The sequence below is a fragment of the Anser cygnoides genome, chromosome 10, assembly GCF_040182565.1.
Source record: "Anser cygnoides isolate HZ-2024a breed goose chromosome 10, Taihu_goose_T2T_genome, whole genome shotgun sequence".
Classification (NCBI taxonomy): domain Eukaryota; kingdom Metazoa; phylum Chordata; class Aves; order Anseriformes; family Anatidae; genus Anser; species Anser cygnoides.
The window spans coordinates 1,072,152-1,092,220 of NC_089882.1; the positions used below are offsets into that span (position 1 = coordinate 1,072,152).

Here is a 20,069-nt window from a genome sequence, read left to right on the forward strand (position 1 = left end):
AACAGGCAAGAATCCATAAATCTGAACCCAAGGTGAAATCTCCGTTTCTCCTAAACCACTCACTGGCTTTACGAAGCTGCATTTAACTTACATCACAAAGTTCTACAAGAATGAACATAAAATTAAAAAGATGTCTTAATTAGCAAAGAAATGACAACTCATTAAATATGCCTTTACACTTATTTGGATTATTCTGTTTACACAGCAACAGCTTTTTTTTTACACCAGTACATTCTGCCTATAAACTTTGTCTTAATACATGAGAATGAACTGTCAGTTCTTCTGAGCAATACTCATTTATACATGCATATTCTAATCTCTTTAACAATATTAATTTACACTGTCGTATTTTAACGTCTCTTGTTACTCCCTGGCTCCTTTCTAATTACAAAACTGTCTACCCTTTCCAAAATTAACAATGAATTATTATTAGGTTACCATTATCATGGTTCAGTAGAAGTCAATTTTCTCCTTTCATGTATTTCTTCTCTTTGTAAGAGCAATGATGATTTGTACATAGACAGAATAAGCATTTTCATGCAGAGCTTTTCTAAGCCTCTAATGAGAAAGGTGTATTTGTTGTTGTTTATTTTTCCACTTTCTACTAACAAACAAGGAAAAAACACCTGGTTTATAAGCATTTCCCATTTAAGTTGCACTGAGAAAAAACAAACATTGCATACAAAAGCATTATGAGGCTGTAGTGTTGTACATTCTGGAAAATCATAAGGAAAATCAGAAACTAAAATACTTTATAAACAAAGTATTGGGATCAATTTTGGACCGTAGGGGGGACTGGTGCTCATAGAAAAACAAAGCAAAGAACTGCACAACATCTGTGTCCGTCCAAGTGCAGAAAATGCCTTGAATCCCCAACTACCTTAGTAAACAGAGCATGCCACTAGGACAACAGCTTGACTGAATGTTAGCTGGAAAATTATTCCCTTGGTGAGTTACTGTGAGACCAACAAGGAAGGACAGAGAGGTCTGGAGGAAAATACTCAACCGAAAAAAGGTGAGGGAAAAAAAAAATTTCAAAGATCTGTTTGGTTTCAGAACCAGAGAAAGAACCAGTGCATTTGAACCTACTTACGGTGCATTTAAGTGAAAATTTTATTTTACTAGTCTTCCTCTTACAACCTGCATAGTCATGCTTAAGACAAAGCCCCATCAGCTTTGGGTCCCTATTCTCACCTAGGATACAGAGCAAATCTGCTTAGTTATTATCTAATGCTAGAAGCATTCTTGCTCTCAGATAGGAAATTGCAGTCTTCCAGCACCAGATTTAGAATAGTGGCATTTTATTTTGTATCTAATGTATTATATTGTTAGAAGGTTATGGTAGAGCAAGGTTATTCTCTTGGTAGCACTCTACTTCATATAAAAATCCAAAGATAAACTGGGAGATTAAAACATGCTTGAAAAATAAAAATCCTCAGTAAACATGCCCACAACAGGGACATTACTACTAACTGCAAGAGGGAACTCATTATACTAAGGGTAGGATAAATAGCCCTTTTGTATAGAGCTTTAAAAGACTCCAAAAACTTATTTTCTTTATCTTATTTCCCTTACACAGAAGAACGTAAGGCCTAGAATTAAGAAATATTGGTCTTGATCTTTGCCCACTGAGGGTGAGCCTCAATGAATTCTCAGTGAAAACCATAATGAGTTCTGCTGACGCAGACGTGTTGTTAAGTCACACTTTCTCTGCTTATGAATTTCCTCAGGAGGAATTTGTCCTAGCTGACATACTGTCTATAGGCCAGAACACTAACAAAACAGTATCATCCATTTATATAGATTACCTTATGTATCTTCCCACAAATTGTAACAGATGAAAAGTATTTAATTTTGCCATCTGCAAGCAAATCAAACAATCTGATCTAAAGCTTGCCCAAGTTAGGGAAAAGGCTTTAATCGGGCTTTGGCTCACTTTCTAAATGTGACTGAGATGTTTTATAGCTATTTCCAGAAAGCAAAACTTCACTATAAATCAACACAGCATATTACCTGCTCAGCTTCATATATGCACGTTTTCTTGACTTGTTAATAAAAGCTATTCTCCCTTATTATAAAAGCTAACTCATTTTCTTCTCTGAATCTTTTCAGAAATAGGCTAAGAGCATAAGAAAATATCTTTGACTTAGTTTATTTCCTTCCCATTATTAATTAATGGAACAAATACATTACTGGACTTAAAATGCACTCTGAAACTGTGATTTTAATATACTTTATTGAAAAAGTACACAGTTTTAAATTATTTTCAATGGGACAAAGCAATGGTCACCTCTGTCTATCTACCAAGTCCTTTTTTGATGAATCATGACTATCATATGCCAAATTCACATCTGCATGACTAGCAAAGTAAAAAGATAAATCTTTTTTTTCAACATATCTTTAAGAATTTATATCACCAACAGTTTAAAATCATGAAATGCTGATGCTCTGAATATATTTCATGTCCTCTGTGTTGCACCATTTCCCAATTCACAGTTTATCCATGTATTAGCATGCCAATTGAACACATCCATCAATGTCACCTTGAGAAAATTGTCAACAGCAAAGGAAGAAGAACAAAAGGAGGTTTAGCAGTGAGGCCTGGGACACCACCACATTCTCTTGCATTTTCCTAAAGAGAGAAAAAAAAAAAGGAAAAAAAATACAAGCCATTACACTCAATTGTGATATATAAGCATTTATCAAACTACAGAGGCAAAAGAAGATACCACTAACAAAACGAAAACCATGAAATAAATATACTTAGAAAGTAATACAGGTGCATATTTTCATTTGAACAAGTTTAGGTTATAGACTGAAACTAAGCAGGACCAACAAGAATTACACGATGACCTTCATGCCGTATTTTAGGTCTCATTCTGCATTCCATTACAACACCAAAGGCACTACTAGATAGTTACTCTAGAGTAAAATTGGTGTCTATGAACATATGCTGTACGAACGACTGTAGTCATGTCCTGGTCTCTATCTTCTTGCTGCTAGACAAATGAATATTGTGGAGAACACAGGCTAGTAAATATGTGCAGTGATCCCTCCCAAGCAATATTATGTGTAAATGTAATGACTATACCACGGCAGTTGATATAGTGAAGTTAGTCACTGAAAAAAACATTAACAGCACGAAGTTCCCAACCATCTCTAATGAGGAATCTTGCGGTCAGTGCCTGAGGCAGAATGAACTCTCAAATATTCCTGGCTGCCAGTCTGTGCTTACATCCTACCACTTTCTATTATGTGATATAAAACAGTCTACAAAAGCAGCAAGTCAAGACAATGTCTATAGGAGTACTAAAATTTTCTTCTGCACTTACAATGTCACTCACTTCCCTTAGTAATGTGTTCTGAGTGATCTGAATATTTCCTGATGTTTTATATTAGAAGATATCTCTCCTCTTTATTTTTTCATAGAAATAAAACATCTACCAGAGTCCAAACGAAAGAAGTAAAAACTTACTTCAGGGTGAAATCCATGACAAGATTCTGGGCGTCTTCTTATCTTCTGAGATTTTAAACGTTCACATTTAAGAGATTCGTTATGTATGATGTAGTTAAGGAGAGATCTTCTGAGCACTGCATTTAAATGTCCTGAGTTCATCTGAGTGTTTTGAAATGCATATAGTGCAATTATTTTAGCTTCTTCCTTTTCCCTCTCAAATATCCAAGGAGAAATGTGTGGTCAACATAAGAAAAATAAGGTAATTCTAAATGCCTCAGTGATCCATTGCTTAGACAGTATCATTTGCACTTACACTGTTAACCTGTCTTTCAATAATAAGTCTGCAATAAAAGCGAACTACTTTTGATAAATTCCATCTTAAGAGAGAAAACAAACCCAGAAATATAAGGAACAGCACAGAATAAAAAGTATGGCAACTAAAAATACAAGTGAAATATTTACTTTACTAAATTTTCATATTTATGGAAAGCAGCATTCTGAAACATTTTCAATGCTCCAGTACAACTGTAAAATAATTTTTAAAAAAGTCTATACTGTAAGAAGTTTCATAAATTCTAATATCAGCAGCTCAGGAGGAACTTACATCCTTACTGCCTAACATGGAAGATTTTCAGCTATCTAAAAAAGCAGACTGTGACCTTACAATACTTAAAGATGTGTGCAAGTGTGTTTCTTAATTTGTATTGGTTATCCTAAATATCTAAAATGTGAATTACAGCCCCAGCACTTTATAATGGAGAATGATGCATTATTTGAGATTCTTAAGTCATGTAATGCAAGTTTTTATGTAAGAAGAAATTTTTCAATACTTGCATCTTGAATCTCTTCTTCACAACTTGGCAAATAAAAGGATATACCTTATTTCTATAGGTGCCATGGTAATTGGCGGGACAGAATCACAGAAGCATTCATTGTCCACTACCACCATAAAAAGATTGCTGCTTGGGATTTGCTGGATGACAAAAGACCTGCAAATAAAAAAGAAAGCAATTAATGGTAATATTCTGTATTTCTTAGCAACAAGTTTTGTTAAGGTATTTTGAACTTCTTAACAACATCTGTATTACAGTCACAAACATCATTGACTTTATAACTTTATATATAATCATACTAAATCTGTACACCTTGTAGAGGCCTTGGGCAATGCTTTCCTCAGCTCATAGAATATGGCTGCACATTTTGAGATGTTCATGATGCTTAGCAGACAGGTGTAGCAGAACGGATAGGCTTATACTGCTGATATGCTAATGCCTGTCACCCTGAACTGGGACACAAGTGAATTACCAAGGAGTTTATCATTTTTTTTTCTTCCTTTAACACTGAATCTTTCCTACATAATGAATACTTAGCTATCTATTTATGATCTGGAATTTTTAAGTACACATGAAACTAATCTGCATAAATAAGTAAGGTTCTTCTGCAGCCAGATGGCAATAACTCCTGGTCCCTCCTTTAGCCTCTAGAATCACATTAGGGGTTTATTCACTCTGGACCTTGCGTGTAGCTACTTGAACTATTGAGAAAGATCTCAGCTTTCACCTGGCCTGTTGAGAGTCATTTTATTACTGAGACAACAAATGAGAGATTAAACCTCAAAATCTTCCTAAGTGAGGAGATTTATTTTAGAATGATGACGACTAAAAATGGTGATAAATCAGCACCACATTAAGACAAAGTATGCAATTCAAAGGGCATGAGAGAAATAAAGGCATTGCTTGTGAGAAGGAAAGCACCCAGGAGAGACCAGGGAAGGAATCTATGGACACAATTCAGTGATCCACATAGTTTCAATAAGCTGAACTCTTAAGCATGTACCAAAGAGAAAGGGTGGAGGAAGAGCTAGAGTAGGCACTGTTTAAACCTTTCTTTGAAATTCAGGACATGATACAAAGAAAGGCTTTAAGACTTAGAGCCATTTCTTTATAAATATAAATATATATTAATGTTATGTCAGAATTTCTATATCATATTTACAGAATATCTGCCATACTGAGTATTGTTGAAATCAGACAGTTCCAGGAATTAGGTGTTTTTCAGTGTGGTATGCTAGTAAATGCACAGAACCTTAAGTGATGGTTTGAGCACCAAGATGATGTGGAGAGAAACATATTTTTCCTCAGATACCTTTATTTAAAATACATATTGTCTTACTAAAATAACTCCCTGCATTTTCCAAAAATCACAGAAGATGAAACAGTGGAAGGGGTGGGGAATATTTGAACCCAGCTTCAGAAAAAAATAATTGGAAAACCCGCTATAAAAATGTTGCCAACGGAAAGATTAAACACTTTTTGGTATTTTTTAAACTTACTAAACCTCCATTAAAATTACACTTAGAGTGATCTGCAATATGTTAGCTTTATGTTTATACATGAAATATACATTTATGGCATAATGTAAGAGGCTGAACTTTATAAATGTACCTACCAAACAGCTGGAGCATGTAGCAAGACTGACATCATTGTAATGGAGCATCTGTGGCTTTGTGGATTTGTGTGTGGGAGAAATGGGGCCAATAAAAGGAAAGGAGGGAAAATCTTTAACAGACAGTAACACCAAAATTGTAGTGCATGAATTTCACAAAACAGTTATGAATAAATCAAACCCCAAAGGACAGAAAAAAAAAAAAAAGTGATTTTATTTCATTTGGATTTTGAGCATTCAGAAACTTATATTTATTGAATCTTTAAAACTAAAGAAAAGTACCTGAAAGACAAAAAATATTGTCACAATTAATTGTTTGCTAAATGATTCATTCCTCTTTGAGGAGTGGGGAATAACCACTCTTCTGTTGTACCTAATGTATGTCTGGCTCAAAGTGCTTTTGTAATAACCCCTTTTTGTGCTCCCCAGATGAATACTGAAGCCTGTGAGAAAGCATGTACCGTACAGCCAGCCTTAAAGGTGGCATTTCACAAAAGGTGGACACATTTCCCATTTTATTTCTTCTTTCAGCCACTTCTGTAGTGTGGCATAAGGACTGTACAGTATAGGGTACTCCTTCCCCAAAGAAGAAAGGGGAAAAAATAATAATAAAAAAAAATTAACCCAGAAGAAAGTTTTCACTATGGAATTGTGATGTTGAGTAGATGATTACATGGATTCTCTCACAAAATGGTTAAAAGCTATGAAGGTTGGTAGGAATGAAGTTCTACAGAAAATTTTGCTAGACATGGTAATTTGGGTTACTCTGTATATGCCTGCATTTATGGAAATTATCAGTTAAAGAAGCTGCAGTGAGCAATATATTAAGTCAAAAAAAACACTGTACTTTTGGAATTATATGATAGACATCTACAATTTACACTGGTTCCATTTACTGAACACTGAATATTGTTATAAATCTATAGTCTGTTTATCTATTACAAATGTTTGTAAGGTGCCTAGCCTTAAGGTAACTGCAAAGGAATATGTGACTGTCAGATAAACAGCCATAAAAATATGAAACCTCTGGCTTGCTGCAGCAGTTATATTCCATAGGGCAAATCTATCTTAACCAATATATTGCAAAGTGGAACAACTAGCTTCTTATTGACCATATTAGAAGTAAATTCAAAAAAGAGCATTAACTTCCACAAGTAGTAAATGAATGTTTTCTCTTTTACAATTATTGAATGTAATCTTGAACTGAAGTTGTGAATCCAAATGTATGTCCTCACCAGTCATTGACTTGTGTGTTCACAGGCAAAGGATTAAGATATCATCAAGTGAAGACAGAGGACTGAAGACAGTCTGAGTTGAGCAAATAATTAGGAAAAAAAAAAATCCACTTTAGCTTTCTTTTCTATTAATAGAACGTGCACAAGCAAATTATACTTCTTTCAGCTGCTGCAATTTAAGATTATTTCATAGACATAAGGTATTCTTACCCTCACTAGGTCATCAGCAAAGAAGTTTCTGCCAGTCATTAACCTCTGCAGTTGCTCTGTGACTATTCAGATAATTCACCTGGCACTGCTTCCATGCCCAAGCTGGGGAAAGCCCACAGTCATCCCAGCAGTGGGTCTTCTTTTTGAGTTCAGCATTCAGTTTCCATGGTGACACGCACATGCATCTTTGAAGCTAATTTTGAGTGAATGTACATGCCAGTAAGTCTCAGGAACTGAACATTCACAGGTAACAAAAGGTGCATAAACACAGTCGGAACAAAATATTTTAAATACTGAAATATTGCACCAAAATATTTCATTGTGTACACCAAGATTTAGCTGCGAGGGAGAGGAGTTTCTAGCAAAGCAGCTTGCATGACTGCAGTGGGAAATAAATAAAGTTGCTGACAAACTAATGAAAATGGCCTTGCGTTTCAAGTAAGCTCCTCTGTGAGTCTCTAAAGTTTATATTACAATAAGCATTTACGAACACCTGCTGGCTGAGGCTGTCCTTTGTGTCACTGGCAATATGGGAGTGAACTATCAGTGAGAAAGTAAAGATTTCTATCAAACTTTATTGCTGGTTTAAAAAACATAAGAAATGTTTAATGCCTGTGTTTAATAATGATGGAGAATGTTTGGTTTAAAAGCTCTTTTTAAGTTAAGCAATGTAAATCTTTTGATTTGAACCTTTTTCCTTTACAACAGTATTTGATAGTTGAAGCATAGAAAAAGCCTTGCATATGTCTCCATATATAAAATGTAATAAGCGGTTGTGGTTCCTGTTACGTTGAAGTCACACTGAGTCAATAAGAACCTTAGTAATTATTTCTGCTCCATCTTTCATCCACTGAGGAACTGGCTTGGTTTATTTAAAGTGCTGGTCCAGAGGTTCAAAACAGGCCTGAACACAAACTGCTTCTTCATTTTGCTTTCAAAGAGAAGGTGAGGAAGGAAGAAATTTAATACTTGAAAGGGGTAGAAAGAAAAGCTAGTCATGCCAAACTGTTTTGTTAACCAAGAAAAACTAAGAGCAGAGAAGAAACCTTCCAGAAACTCTGTATTTTGAGTCAGAGCATTTAATAACACTTCTCATGTTGCACACCCCTTATCTATTCCTTTCTAACCTATTTCTGTATCAGACCATATAAAAACATCTGCATAAATATCATTCAAAATGATTTGGAAAAAAATCAGCTTCATGCTTTACCTGAAAATAGTAATGGTTTTGCATGCAAGTATTTATTAAATCTGTTCCTTCAGAATCATTTTTCCATTGTGGAATAAAACACAGAAAATTTGGAATTCAGGTCTCACTGCATTCATAATTATATTTGCTAAAGTCATGCTTATGCGGGCATGATAATAAAGCATGCTTTTAAGAAGTGAGTTCTTATTGCATTCTCTAAGGCTTCAACACTATATGTGCCTGGTGGCTGAATGACTCTTCCCACAGGGAACCAGTTATTTCTAATTTCTTAAGATAGCCTAGAATTTTGAAACTTTAATAGAAGGACTGTAATACACATCTTGGAGGGCAGTCAAAATGGCTACCCTTACTCATGTAACTTAGGTGCCTACTAATGCTGCAGACACAGACTATTCAAAGATAATTCAGACCAGGAGCTTGTCTTTGGTGATCTGAGTAATCCTCTGCCTGTCTTCCTTTCTCTTAAATGGCAGAATAGTGACCCTGTTGGGAAAAGCATCCGAACTCAGTGAAATTTGATGCCTAGAGCTAAATGCAGACCACAACACCTGTTCTAAAAAATCTATCAAACTACATTAAAACCTGTTTTTTTTTGTTTTTGTTTTTGTTTTTTAAACTTGAATCTCTTCATCTTGTTTGTATATATTAAAGTTTTCATACAGTTACATAAAATGTATTGTTTCTTCCACAGACTATTATTCATAGAATCATCAAGGTTAGAAAAGACCTCCAAGATCATCTGGTCCAGCCTTTCCCTTACTACCAATATCACCCACCATGTCCCTAAGCACCAGGTCCAACCTTTCCTTGAACACCCCCAGGGGCGGTGACTCCACCACCTCCCTGGGCAACCTGTTCCAATGCCTGACTACTCTTTCTGAAAATAAATGTCTCCTAATTTCCAACCTGAACCTCCCCTGGCACAACTTGGGGCCATTACCTCTAGTCCTCTGCGAGAAGAGGATGACCTCCAGCTCCCCACACCTTCCTTTCAAGTAGTTGTAGAGAGCAATAAGGTTTCTCCTGAGCCTCCCCTTCTCCAGACTAAACAACCCCAGTTCCCTCAGCTGCTCCTCACAGGACTTGTGTTCCAGGCCCTTCACCAGCTTCGTAGCCCTTCTCTGGACACACTCCAGGGCCTCGATGTCCTTGTAGTGAAGGTCCTTCTTTCTCTTTCTTTCATCTTGCAGCATCTGAACCTCTGGTCTGGCAAAGTATCAGTAAGACAACTGGAGAGTGACCAATATGCCTAGAAGGGAGGGGGATGTTCAGATCTCGGGGAAAAGGGCAGGGATGATAGGACAAGCAGTCCTGTAGTAAGAGCATGGCCAACTTGAAGATCACACCCTTCTGTAAGCCACTTACTGCCATCACTGCTTAATACAGGACATTGCTTCATGACTGAGTCACAAGGTACAAACTCTGTATATGCATCTTCTCTATGAAATTTCCCTAACATAACCGCATCCATAACAGGCAAAGCTGAAATAATTCAACTTCAAATATGTAAAATGTGTCTTATTCTGCTAAGCTAACATAACGTTTAAGTTGTTTACTTTCTAGTATTTGACTATAACATCTGCTATTAAAGGAAATCGATATCACTGTTAAACAGATTAGTCTCTGTATTTCCACACAGAAGAACTAATCCATTTCTTTGTCTACTGGCATTCATTTTTGGACAGAATGCAAACTAAACCCAGACCTGAGGTTTCCCTATTAATAAGCAGCCTTTTACATAGCCTCAGACATACCTAATCTTAAGAACATATGTTGAGTGCAGCGTATTTTGTATGGGACTGACAGTGAGCCAGACAGCTTGTAGAGAGGACACAGTCATATTATACTATTCAGACTGGGCATCCCAAATGCCATCACTTATTGGTCACCTGCACTGAAATATTTTCCTTTTCCTGGCTTACAACCACTAGCTGGTGGCCAATGACACTGCTACAAGACACATTTCAATGACAAAGAGTGACAGTAAACCTCTAAGTAGCATTCAGCAGTATCTGGCTTTCAGATCCATTTCCCCATTCCTTCTTCATACAGCAAAGGTTGCAAAGTGTTTTAGGGGACAAAATGAATAACAAGCAATGGGGAACCCTGAAGATACAGGACAAGGTTATGCTTGACGAACCAAAAATTTAGCGAAAATATCTTTTCCTTATCCTGCAGAATGGAAGATACTTCTTTGCAGTTTGGAGACGATTTGAGTATGACACCAGCATTAAGAGCAATTCAATTTATTTAAAGACAGTGCTGTGTGTTTCTAGTTAAAACTTAATTCTTGCTTTATCACGGATACACTGCACTGTTGTGCTTTGCTTTAAACCATGTATCTCAGGACTAAGAATTATTTTGATCTATATGACATATTTTACAGCTAATATTTCTTTTTTTCTTTTTTTTAATTTTACAAAAATATGCTATTATATCCATGCTCATGATGACAGATGCTAGCTATGCAGTCAAGTACATGGTTGCAATAAACACACAGTTTAGGCAGGATTTTAATTCTACAAACATTTAAATAGCTGTTTAGATTCATATTTGATTTCATGATCATAAGCTTTAACACCCCGATTCAAGGAAAAAAATCCATTATATGTATATTCTTTTTTTTCCTGTTTTTTTTTTTCCTTTTTTTTTTTTTTCTGTAATCAGTCTCTTTTAGGAGGCAATAAAAAAGAGACCTTTTAGCTAGCAGTTGTTTTGCCCATGAAGAAGAATCCTACAAAACATGGAAGAATTTCACTATGATTGTTTGAACTGGAAAAAAAAAATAGGACAATGTTTTCAAATTGGCAACCTAAATGCAGGCACAAAGACTTGAAAAAATATTCTGAATTTCTATGGTATTCAACTCAGTCCCCACTGGAAGCTCTGATGTTTGAACATCTATGTAAAGCTGGCCACTTCCCTCCAGGCCTTTCATTGTATTTTTTTTGAGTGCAAACATGAATTATAGAAGTTTGAGTATTTTGGATTAAGATTAGTTTTTAATTTGAGATTACATTTCATATCTGTCAAATTTGATCTTTCCTATTTTTTAGAGAAAGAAAAAACATACCAGCACCAGGGTACAGTAAACGGAAAATGTTGTGCACTCTGCACTCAAATATCTCTTCCTAACATAACTGTTGGTTGCAAATGTTCATCCCTAATGGTCTGGAACAAACTTTAACCATTCAACTGAAGTGCAGATATCTGCTGTGCTTTACCCAACTCCTATCATGTGCTTTCCAGGCTGCTAGCTACATTTCCAACCCACATTTCTTTCACTTATCGCATTTTTAAATGAATGAATTAAATGTTTATATCACAATCATAAATTGGGCTACTTGTGTGTGGTTTTTTGTTTGTTTTTGTTTTGTTTTGTTTTGTTTTCTTCCAAATAAACGATGGTAGAGAATGGAATATCTTTAACGCAATTTGTAAAAATAATATATATGCCAATAGTAACATTTATTAGTGAAGTTAAACTATATGAAAAAACAGCTAGTCATTCTCTCATATAAAAAGACACAGATAAGCTCTTAGCTTCAGGCCTGTAACGTGACCCCATGCAAGCAACATACTGCTACCACATATAGCCTCACTGACTAGCACAATTTGGTGTTGGTATAAATGTACCTACTTAAAACAAAGTTTAGATTCAAGGACTTAACAATATCATCCTCACTGTCCCTGTGCCTGCCAACAATCTGGAACCTTGGAAAGCTGTTGCATGGTTGGGAACTGCTTTGTTTGATACAGTAAACCCCAGAAGTGCCCTTCGTCTCTCATTATCAATCAGGGAAAGCTTTCTCATAAATCTACAGCTCAGATAATAATACCTTACCAAACACATCTTAGAAACTTTACAAACATCCAAAAGTTTTGGGTATATAGAATTTGGAATGAAAAAAGTACTTGTGTACTGAGGATTTCTAGTCCAGATGCCCACCTTTATGAGGATGTAAGATTATGGAGAATTTTGGATCACTAGAGTTAAAGTGGAATGCAAAACTTTTGCAAAGAAATCAAGCTCAGCAATCCCACAAATGTTAAATGTTAGTCAAGGTTGATGTTCCTGAACAAATTTGAGCTCACTTTTGAGACTGGCATAACCGGGTCTCCCTAGTCAGTGAGTACCCAATTCTATGATAAACTGCTTACAAGAAACAACAGAGGGGATACAGTAATGGGCATAAAACAGTGTATCAGAGGGATCTTAAAACTCAGGCGTTGCTTTCTGACATTGGTCACAGGTTAGCAGAAGACAGAGAGATGCAGTTCTACTATGGCGTTAGCCAATGTGTGTTTTTAGCATTTGAGTCCTACTCAAGTAGTTGGGGTTTGTATTAAGAGAAATCTCAGATATTTTTTAAAATGTTAGACGATGTCTAAGCTAAATTCTAAATATAATTTAAATATCAAGAAGCTAGATGATTTCCTCTGATTTAGGAAGGCTCACAGATATCACATGACATTGTAAAAGTCAGTTCTGAACTGCATGAGGGCTAACTACTATTTAGGTCTACTCTACAAAGCTGATCTAACTATAGCAAAGAAGCAATTTGTATAGTTCGTACAACAAGCCACCTGCCTAAACAGCCGAACAGTTATTGTGTCAGTATAGTTATATTATAAAGCGAGCTCGATTACAGTATAAAAATTAGAAAGCCACAAATACATAAGTAGTGCTTCTTTGATTTATTTTAGTTTTAGGTTTAGGTTTACAAATCTCTATCAGGTTTTTAACATTTATAATCAGTATAACTATGATAACAAAGCTATGTGATACCAACTGCATTGCATTTTTTTGAACTAGTTCCTAAGTCTATTTTTCAAAGAATAAACACATCAATGTAAAGATTTCTGGAACTGTTTTTAGACAGAGACTCTTTGTAGAGCTACTAGGAGAACAGGAATTCTAGGAATATAGACTATAATTACATCAATGATAGTTAAATACTATTTGTTCACAGCTATTTAAATATTTGTTCATTGATCTTTTCTACTTGTATATAAACAGGAGTAAGAAATTCCGATACTATTTTGATTAAGATTACATCCATAGGAAAACTACAATGTCAATCAATACAGACTATCCGTACATCAGTACCTAGGGTGGCACAATCAGAGAATCACGGAAGTTTAGGGATTGGTAGGAACCTTGAGAGATCATCTAGTCCAACCCCCCAGGAACAAATAAGAACAGATCTACCCAAAAAAGGCAATACTAAAGATCTAATGTCTACCTTATTCATACTCTGGGGATGTATTTCAAATTAGCTTGTCTAGCTCCCTGGACTGAACTTTTGATTTCATTTCATACAGAAAATTAAGCTGGCATGGTCCAGGACTGCCATGAAACACAAACTGATGTATAAACAGCAGGGATGATCAGGAGTTGCATTAAAAAAAAAAAAAAAGTGTAATAAAATATAGAACTAAAATGCTCATTGTATGTGTCCACAATGTGCTTTACAAGGATGTTGTTCATTTGTGTAGATATAAACTTTACCAACGACTGAGAATACAAAATCTGAAAGAATTAAGTACACTGCATGTCATCATCTCCACAGCTATTAAAAACTCTGTATTATTTAAGGAAATATAAATGTCCCCTGCATGGCATTCAAATATGAAGATTCACGTTGTTTTTCAAACTCAAAGGTTATTAAATATCTGTTAAACTCCCAAGTCCTTTATAAAGAGAAGTGTTAAATGTACAGATGCCTAAGTCATATTTGTGTTGTTTGTCATCAGTCAGGCTGTATTATATTGTTAATATATTATAAACTGAAATGGGTTTCTAACTATTAGCAATTCTTCACAAGTATGCCTGGCTTTAAAAATTCACTTCAGTGTCTTCCAATTTTAATAAGTTTTCCTGTTCCAAACAATTTTTGATATGTATATTACTACTCGGATGAATATATTATGACATTCATACAACAATTTAAATCTCTTGTCATTACAAAGCATCCTTTCACTGTGTCAGCTACTATCTATCATTTGGTTAATATTTATTAAGGCTTGTTTAAAATGTAAAATTATGTTAAGTTTTAAGCAGTGGTAATATTTACGTTTTACAGCACTACTGAGCTTAACTATGAACACTGAATGAGTGGAGATCACCACTTTCCCACGCTTAAATTTTCTATGTAAACTTCTCAAGCAGTTCAGCTGTGGGCTATTTGGAAGATATAAGTGGGGAACTGGGGAGCTAAGAGATGGAGCACAACTCATCCTACTTGTCAGAAAACAAAACAAAACAAAACAACCCTACAGTGAAACTTATGAATCATCACAGAATCATAGAACAGCTTGGGTTGGAAGGGACCTTAAAGATCATCTAGTTCCAACCCCTCTGCAATGGGCAGGGACACCACCCAACAGATCACGCTGCCAAGGGCCTCATCCAACCTGGCCTTGAACACCTTCAGGGATCGGGCATCCACAACTTCTCTAGGCAACCTGTTCCTGTGCCTCACCACTCTCTGAGTGAAGAATATCCACCTAACATTTAATTAAAATCTCCCCTCTTTCAGTTTAAAACCATTCCCTCTTGTCATATTGTTATCTGCCCAAGCAAAAAGTTGCTCTCCATCTTTTTTTTTAAAAAAAAAAACACATTGATAAGCTCCAATGAGGTCCCCCCAGAGCCACCTTTTCTTCAGGGTGAACATTCCCAGCTCTCTCATTCTTTCTTCATAGGAGATGAAAACATCAATGGACTGAATTGCTAGGAAGCTGCCCAATGCATCTCCAAGATTTTATAGTACTTACAGATGGACCACATTGTCAGTGCTATGAAGTTTCCTTATGAAAAAGTTGTACACAACTGCAAGAAAAGACCACTGTACATTTCCTTATCTTTCTCTACTTTCTGTGGAATCCTCATTTCATTCAGTACATATTCCTTACCATCAAAATGATGTTTGAAAAGAGATTACTCTGGTTAATTATTTTATTTTTTTCACATTAAATATACTTTTTATCCTTTGATCCATAGTGATTTTTTTTATTCTCTAGATTTTTCATGACCACTACAATGCCAAACAAATGGAGAGACAGAGTCTGAATTAGCAAATAGAGATGTGCATGGCTTTGTCAACTAGACAAGCAAACTCCAAGGTTTTGATTCCTTTTGGAAAACTTTGATATAAACAGAAATTGAGAATAATAATGAAAGGCTATCTCCAATGCTAGGTGCTATTCCGTGTATATGCAGCTATAACACTGAATTCAACTAACACATTAAAAAGGGTCCAAAACAAAGACGGAATATTAAAAATCTTTGCCTTAAAAAAAAATAAAGTGTTGACAACTGTCCAAAGGATTGTTAAACTAATGACTGTCAGGCACAGACCTTCCTGGTAACATGGATATCATGTCCTATTATTTCATACACCTATTTTCTTAAATGAAAATAGTAATTTACAGTGTTTCCTGAACTGGTCATTCAAAATATACATTATCAAGGGTAAAGATAAAATTACCCATATGGTGACTTTAAATTGCACCTCCATGACAAACAGTATAATCACTGTTGCTTTTGGAATAAAGAGGAAATTAGTCAGCATACACATTGGAGACGTGTTGGTAACATGATATAGGATTTTACACTAAGTATAAAAACCTTTAGTAAACAATTCCACTAGACCAGATTGCATAATTTGATACTTTATTAATTTTTTTTTAGGGAAGAGCAGAAACCGATCTTTCGGGATCTCATGGAGTTTGGGGGCTTCGGCTACTACAAGGTTCTTCCAATATTAATGTTGCTCCAAACACTTTCTAACATTGATAAATATTCTGAAAGTCTGGAAGATCCTGATTTCAAAACAGAGGTGCAAGATGACTCCATAGACACAATTTTGACTCTTGAGACTTCAAGAATTAGCTACTGAAGTATGTGGAATGCTGTTTCCCTTTAAGATGCTCCTTGACTTCAATGAACATATAAGTAAAGCTCTTAGAGATTAAAATCTGTTCACCATCGTCAAGATCACCAGTGTGACTATAGCATACCTTTGGCTCAACATGGGCATAGGTCAAAACCATTTATTTATATGGTATCACATGTGAACTTGACATGGTTGCTGAAAAAACAGCCATATAAAACACACAATCTAAAAATAAAGTGTGGCGAAATATAGGGAACATTTGCTTCAGGGTCATATAAGATGGATATGGTAAAATGAATACAATCTAAAATGTCTTGTAGAAGACTGATAATAATTTACTGCCCAAACTACTCTAGGAAATCTACAGGGATATTCTGATGCATGTATATAGAGCTCTGAATGAGAAGAAATTGGCCCTTGATGCTTTGCTTGTTTTATGTGGCAAGCTGATTTGTTTAGAAGTAAACTAACTACATCTGAAAAGGCAAATGATTATTTATTTCATGGGAAATTGAACTGCATATTTATTTACACATTTTAAACACGATCAAGTACAGCAGTTTGGCAAGCTTCTACGATCAAAAAATGCAGAAACATTTTAGCAAATGATGGCATAGCTCAAGATTAAGTGGTTTTTAAAAACTATTACCATTTTAATGTCTACAGATTACACTATTCCTGACACCGATATACTCATGCCCTGAACAATCTGAATCTAATTTGCATCGTTATTTATCTGTTACTGCCAAATAAGTGCAATCAGTGGACAAGTCTTAAATTTGCCATTAGAAATCTACACAAAGGGTTCAGCGTCATCATGAACTATAATTCCACCATCATTTATCTCTTCTTATTGACAATGAACAGAACACAATTCTCAGCCTCTAAAGAAAGCAAGACAAGTCATCTGTTTTATTGATGATCTTCCCTGTCAGATAATTGTCTGCTTACTAACAATGCAATGGGGCAAATATATAGTACATGGGACAGTGTTTAATCAATTGAGCAATTCCTACTAATTTAACAATTAATTTTCATGAAGTATACAACATAGTAAAGGAAATACTTTTCATCTTGCATAATTAAGACAAGTGCAAAAGTCTTTCCCTGAGTTAGGATGATTGTAGCTACATATTTCCTTGCTTCCCTAGTGAGCATATACCTTTCTGGTATTTACTTTTCTCTTTATTTTGTGTTTTAAGTCTGTGCACAAAGAATCAACTAGGAACAAAACTACTTCTTCAAGTTTATGGTATTCACCTTGTGCAACCACAATTACTGCAACTGAAATAGAAGGGGGCTTTGGTTTTGGGGTCAATGGATGTATTGCCAGATTCTTGAACTGCACTGAGGTCCAGTATATTATCACACATGAAGAGAAGTTAAAAGGGCAGATTTTTAAACATCTGACTTTGCAACTGCTGCCTGATTTCTATATCCATAGTTTCTAGAGTTGCACATGCAAATTTGGCACCATGCACTCAATTCAACTTTGAAATTCTAATACATACTTAATATTTAAATCCATCAAGTATTTTGATGAGTAAGTTGCTGTGTTTACAGATGATCTATACCCACTCTCATAGCTGCCTGAGTTAATGGTAAAATTAATGGTATTTATAAATATGAATGAAACTAAACAAAAATATCAGAATTTTCATGTGAAAATTAGATTTGCAATGAGAGAAAACTTTTTTTTTTCCTTCCTGTTTGTTCTAAAAATGGATGAATAGATATACTAAAAATATCAGGCATCTTTTTCTGGTCAGATATCATAACAGCTATCGTCCATTCTAATTTATAACAACAAAACATAATTTTTAGTGCTTTTTAAACTCTGCAACACTGAGAGTAGCAAACGGCAAAAACTGGTCATGTAACTGGTGAGAGCCGCTGGAGAATTTTGGTTGACATACTTGCATTAAAAATTGGCTAACATACTGGGGCAATACCTCACAACACTGCAAAAGCATTGAGATGCTTATTTAGCCAAAGAGTTCAAATCTAATGCCTAATCAAAAACACATCTCTGAACAGCAGAACATCTTTAAAACCTACACTAAGGGTCTTTGGCATTAGTATCTTTCTGACTCAACAGAAAGAGCGCCAGTCAACATTGATAAAAAAGAATTTCTCTTTGGCAATTAACTATTTCGAGTACTGAAGCTGCCATGGAACATTTAACAGTCTATCATCTGAGTTTTCTGATGTACCTCCCCCCTCCTTTCTTTTTTTTTTTTCTTCTTTTCCTATAAAAGGGAATAGCTTACTGGAAAACATGAAAGCATTTCAGATTTTTAAAGAATCCTAGTTTTTCTCTTTTGTTGACAGTGCTTAGAAAATGTGGGTTGACTTGTTTTTGATTGCTGTTTAAATAACAGATTAATTTAATAATCGTTGGGATATTGAATAACAAAAAATTACAGGGTTGGACAGCCAAACCCTGACCCTAATGACATTCTTACGTTAATTCTTATTTTCTTTTAGGCTCCTGCTTTCTTAATAAAACCTATATTTTTGAAAATCAGTTTTAAACATTGCCAATTATCTCAAAGTAGTATTTATTTTCTGCTAGTAAGAGATAAGTTTACATATACAGAGTATATTTTATATGTCTGTATATATTTAGTGCCTGACTTAAGTCCACTTCAGTTTATAGGTTCTCTTCCATTGCCTGAATAAGTTTTCAGAGATGGCTTGCAAAGGTGAGCCAGCTATTTATGAAGTAATTAACATGCAGTCCTTTTTACTGAGTGTCATTTATTTGTGAGGATATTTTAAATCTAAGCACCCATCATGAAATGCTAGGATTGGAAACATTTATATGAACAAGGTTTAGTTTTCATAACTACAGTTGGTAACTGTTCCCCTTGGATTAAGCACTGTGAAGTGCTGAGTATTCCTACAAGACCAGTAACAGCACATCCAGTACTGAATCAGACTGAGCCTTTGACTCTCACCATGTGACCTTGTTGACTATGACTGTGACTTTGTTAGCAATAACATAGTATCTGTACTCCAAAATGTTATCTAAGTAACATTATATGGTTTCAATTAACAGCAGTCATAATTTTCACTTCTACTATGCAACTGCTTTTACACTCCTTACTCAGACAAGGGCTCTACTGTGCCTGACACTGTAGGAAAGAAAGACAGTGACTTGAACAAATAACTTGTGACACAAACTTCCTTGCAGCAGAGTATTTGCACAACTTTTGGTTGCAAACCTGTTCACAGAATACTGACTTTTTCTAGAGTGTCCTTGAAACGAAATGGTAAGCCTGCAATATTAGAGTGCATGCATATTCAGCTAAATATTTACATACCTCTTCTTCTATTTGCAATCAAGATTTGCAGGTATACATCATAAACAGATTAATCTATAACACAATCCAAAGAGGGCGCATAAAATAATTCCACTGTCTCAATGGGATCTGAATTGAGCCCCCAGTACGCAATAGATGATGAGCAGAACACAGTGTCAGTTTAAGACTCTGCATATAAAGCTGAACCCTAATTCTGAGTCATTGAGCTCATCATTCTTGAATTATAAGTATTAAGCAATACACTTGCTTGTAAAAATATTTATTGATACTGAGGCCACGAAATAG

The 20,069-nt window shown here is 35.3% G+C and overlaps 1 protein-coding gene across 16 annotated transcripts in view; it reads right to left on the reverse strand.

Annotated features, from left to right (window-relative positions):
* Window positions 1–2,217: 2,217 nt before the first annotated feature.
* The window catches only part of CACNA2D3 (calcium voltage-gated channel auxiliary subunit alpha2delta 3), a 531,247-nt gene continuing 513,395 nt past the window's right edge, over window positions 2,218–20,069 (reverse strand). For 9 of the 16 annotated variants that reach the window (XM_048047522.2, XM_048047527.2, XM_067003189.1 and 6 more), the window contains one exon: window positions 3,629–4,446. In XM_048047522.2, coding sequence (XP_047903479.2) covers window positions 4,308–4,446 — 139 coding nt within the window. In that variant the 3' untranslated portion in view covers window positions 3,629–4,307. Of the gene's footprint in view, window positions 2,633–3,475; window positions 3,559–3,626; window positions 4,447–20,069 lie in introns of those variants that run through there. The other 7 variants (XM_048047530.2, XM_048047531.2, XM_067003186.1 and 4 more) reach the window with 4 other exon arrangements.